Below are 4,083 nucleotides of genomic sequence, written 5' to 3'. Positions count from 1 at the left end.
TCGAGGGAGCTCCTCGGAGTGGCCGCGGCGGAAGGCGTAACCACGGCGAAGGAGAACCTGGTCGTCGCGCAGAGGAGGCAGCGCAGGCACCATGAAGCTAGGATTTTGAGCACCTTCATCGCAACGAGATGGGCAGATTACTGGTGCGAGGATAGGCCTGCCGGATATTCAAGATCCGATACGCCCAATCAGCCCGACAGCCCGCTACGCGCGGGTCCAGGTCCGGCTTGGGTCTAGCCACGTCAGGTGCCACGCAGGCTATCGGCTTACCCCTATCGGCTATTGGGCAGCCGACAGGGGACTAAATCTGCAGTTTTTGTTTTTTAACATTTATTTCTATAATTTTTCATTAAAGTACTATTATTTTTAAAAATCCAGTTTTACTTGGAGCAGCGACTACATGTTGGTTTGTGTGTAATGCGCTAATCTTTGAAAACAAACAAACTTCTTTTTTCAAGTTATCTTCACAATTTCGCATTGCTTCGTACATGGGCTATCCTATGGACGCCTACTACACAAGAATTAGTTGCAGTGGCCTCTTAGGGATTGGCACAAATGGCCGAGAATTTTTTTACCCATGCACATGAGTGTCTACGGATTGATAGTCATTAGAGTGCCAGTTTCTTCTCTTCATTGATAGGTTTTGTGCTTTTCTAGCAGGGGCTGGGAATTTATTCAAGCATTGTTGTATCATCCCATGTAACGCTACTTGATATTAATAGAATTTATCTTTTTGAAAAATACAATATCTACATCTCCAATTCGTTTTCTCCTCCTCTTAAGCATGCCTCAGGTGCAGGGCTTTGTTGAAAGACTAGACATGATATCAATATTGTTTCCATTGGCTCTGAGGCAATGTTTGACTTACGATTTTTAGTTTAAAATCTGAGCTAATGTATTAAAATTTTTTTTGAGAGGACCTACAGGCAAAAGCCGGCCTGAACATATATTGAAGTATGCAAGCGTATAGCATATGCAGTATTTGTGAAGGTTAGGGAATGGTAGAGAGAACAGGAGGATCAGCCTTTAACATGTTCAAATTTCTCACACCAGCGGCGCAGCACAGCCTTACAGTGGCTATCCGTAGCGCTATAATGTATTAACTTCACCGCCTTCTTTAATCGAAGACTTTCGGCTTTCTTTTGCACCAAGAGTAAAGGTCATCTTTAGATAATATAAAGACACGTCCCTGTCATCTTTGAATGAATGCAAGTCAATGATACTTGATACGCGAGCAAGTTCAACCAGTAAATTTAGTCACCAAGTCAATCAGACCATATCATATTATTTCTCATATATTTTACTTTGGTACGTTGCTCTCTTCATTCTATAATTATCTTTATTTCATTCACAGCTCACAACATAACGTGCATGGTAGCACAACTAGATGCAGTACGAGTACACATCATCGAAATGTTTTTAGTTTCAACTCCCCCACCAGTATTGCTGTACGATGAGCTGAAGTTTAGCCAATCTTCTTGTTGGCTTCACAGATGTATGTCCATGCGACAACTGCAGCAGCAACTGCAACCCCAGCTGCAGCTTGTACCAGCAAGGACTTCTGTTTATTACCGGATCTGCACGAGAAAGCAGAGCGAGGGGGCTTGAAGCCCAGCTCGGAGAGCTTCTTGTGCGATTCTGCATAGTCCCTGAAGAAGGCTTCTTCATCCTGCGACAGAAGATTGACAAATTAATGATTAGTGATCAAACAGGGATCAATGTAAAGTGGTATACAAAGGAGCCTTGTGCATAGCATGTTCACAAGGTTTCTAAATTTCTTCTGTCTTTTAGAATTGAAGCTTAAGATTGCAGGAATTCTGTTATTCCTTGGGCAGAAAGCTAAAAGTAAATAAAATGGAGAAAGTATCATCTGTCATTTAGAATTGAAGCTTAAAACTTAAGAAATTCTGTTATTCCTTGGGCAGAAAACTTAAAGTAAATAAAATGGAGAAAGTATCATCTGTCTTTTAGAATTGAACCTTAAGATTGCAGGAATTCTGTTATTGCTTGGGAAGAAAACTAAAAAGTAAATAAAATGGAGAAAGTATCACTGTGAACCTGACAGATGCTTTAGTTAAACAATTCGGACTCATGGGAAAACAGCTACTCATCTGTTTCAGGAGCCGTTGGAGCATGAATGGAAGATGGCAACTGAAATGTGTGTACCTTGGCATATATTTCAACATAGCGACGGAATTCAGGATCTTCCACAAGAGCCTTGTCAGTAGAGAGCTTCAAGAGACCTTCAGTCTCTCCTTTCAGCAGCTCACTGTATCATAGCCAGCAAAGCGATGGACACAGGTGCAACATTACTACACGATCTTAAAAAATGGGTAACGCAATGTCGCTCATTTGTTGAGCAAGTGAGATTTAAGCTTACACGAAATAGGAATTGTCAAATTTCAGTGGATCTTTAGTCCATGCGCCATCAAATCCTGACCTCTCTGGACGGGCCCTGCCCTGAAAATCATACCATAGCGGATGCACATGTTCAGAACAACTTAGTTGAAATCTGAACAAATTTTCTTATCCTCAACGTCATATATTTGAGAACGGAGGAGGGAATACAGATCTATGATAATGTGTAATTATGTTACTTACCAGAGTATGGCCACCAGAAAGTGACACTATGTCCTTGTCAGACAATCCCATTCGGTAAAAGACGTCTCGAAGATGTGAAGCACCTTATCACCAATACCAGGAGCAAGAAAAAAGAAAAAAAAAAACACTGTCAGTAACTTTGTCGGAGGCAACCTCTTATTTGCAGTAGATCAGCAGAATTCTTCTGCATTGCAAATTTCCGATTGCGAGGTTGTAGCCCTTGTTTCGTTTGCGAAGATGTAGCACATTCCAAAAGATCATATGGAAAATCATTGGACCAGCACTGTACTAGATAGTGCCAGTGATGTGTTGGGAAGCTACCTTGCTTCGCATCCGGCAAGCGTCCTTCCTCTGGACAAACCGAAGAATCCTGGTTTCAAAAACGAAAAACCAGATAAGAAACCCTGACATGGTGTACTCCTTTCCATGATTAGCTTTGCTAGTCTCGTGTACTGACTCACCTTCCTGCCAGCAACGAAATCGATGGTTGGTCCACCAGTAACTTCGACGGCAACAACTCCGGCGAGCTGGTCGACCAAACAGTGTTAGACATGGTCTGATATCAATTAGTGCCTGCAGATGTAGCTGTGTTACCTGATACAGGTCTGCATATGTGATCTTGGGGTGCTTCTGTTTTATTGGCTCTGCAAAGCAGGAAACATGATTAAGACTTCCTCGGTTTGATGAGAGCCGTTAAAAAAGGACCAGGTGGCTACTGCTACTGCAAGATGTATCTGACGGAAGAAATACTGACCTAGAAGGTCAATGGCAATCTTGATCCCTGCATTAGCGCCGTGGCTGTACTCCTGTGGGAACCGGATGGATCCGTTGGGGCCTCCGGTCTTGGTCTTGGCATCGTAAGTGCCAGCGTCATGCCATCTGCAAGGTCGATCGACATTGGAGGTTTTGCAAGAAAATGTAACTATGTAAGCAAAAAAGTACAAGACCACTGTCCACAGATGGGGGACAGAGGTATTTAACGGAAGAGGCTGAGGACGTACGCGAGGCGGAGCATGATGGGCGCACAGTTCTTGCTGGCGATGAGGGCACGGAGGTCCCGCCGCGCCCTCTCGATCTCCGCCATGTACTCTGCGTCCACCACGGGTGCTACTTCTGACATTGCTGCTGAACTGGAAGCAGAAGAACTGAAGAAGAAGCTGTTGGTCAGGAAACAGGGGAGCTCTGCTCTGGTTTGGACTTCGGAGCAGGGGATGAGAAGCAGGGGAGCTCTGGTTTTGTAGGAAAGGGATGGAGAAAAAGGTAGCGAAAAGAGGAATCGAATGGAGTGGAGGCGTGGAGAAGGCAAGGGATGTCTCCAGAGTAAAGCAACGTGTTTTGGAGGGGAGGATCGAGGTTGAATCGATTTCATTGGATTCTTAAGGCTGCAGAGCTTTCTACCACTTTCATACCTTCTCATCTGATGGGTCATTGTTAAATCCCCTGCTGTAAAATCAGCGACAAGTAAAGACTTTACCAGGCTAC

General features: G+C 43.9%; 1 protein-coding gene across 1 annotated transcript; it reads right to left on the bottom strand.

The window, feature by feature from the left end:
• Window positions 1–1,269: 1,269 nt before the first annotated feature.
• Window positions 1,270–3,866, bottom strand: LOC112899872 (probable L-ascorbate peroxidase 3, peroxisomal). Its single transcript, XM_025968518.1, has 9 exons — window positions 3,603–3,866; window positions 3,356–3,480; window positions 3,196–3,245; window positions 3,063–3,128; window positions 2,923–2,971; window positions 2,602–2,684; window positions 2,381–2,460; window positions 2,167–2,269; window positions 1,270–1,669 (listed from the first exon to the last, which is right to left on the bottom strand). Exons 1-9 carry the CDS (start codon window positions 3,719–3,721, stop codon window positions 1,466–1,468), a joined length of 879 nt encoding a protein of 292 aa, XP_025824303.1. The 5' UTR covers window positions 3,722–3,866; the 3' UTR covers window positions 1,270–1,465.
• Between the last annotated feature and the right edge of the window lie 217 nt (window positions 3,867–4,083).

The sequence above is a fragment of the Panicum hallii genome, chromosome 7 (assembly GCF_002211085.1).
Source record: "Panicum hallii strain FIL2 chromosome 7, PHallii_v3.1, whole genome shotgun sequence".
In the NCBI taxonomy this organism is placed as follows: domain Eukaryota; kingdom Viridiplantae; phylum Streptophyta; class Magnoliopsida; order Poales; family Poaceae; genus Panicum; species Panicum hallii.
Note: the sequence above shows the minus strand (reverse complement) of the source record. Positions and strands in the feature narration are given on the sequence as shown.

What these genes read in the sequence shown, in the direction of transcription:
- LOC112899872 (XM_025968518.1), bottom strand. Translation starts at nt 3,721, where the DNA reads ATGTCAGAAGTAGCACCCGTGGTGGACGCAGAGTACATGGCGGAGATC. An exon ending in CCCATCATGCTCCGCCTCGC is followed by an intron (nt 3,481 to 3,602) that starts GTACGTCCTCAG and finishes TCGACCTTGCAG; the next exon opens with ATGGCATGACGCTGGCACTT. An exon ending in CATATGCAGACCTGTATCAG is followed by an intron (nt 3,129 to 3,195) that starts GTAACACAGCTA and finishes TTGGTCGACCAG; the next exon opens with CTCGCCGGAGTTGTTGCCGT.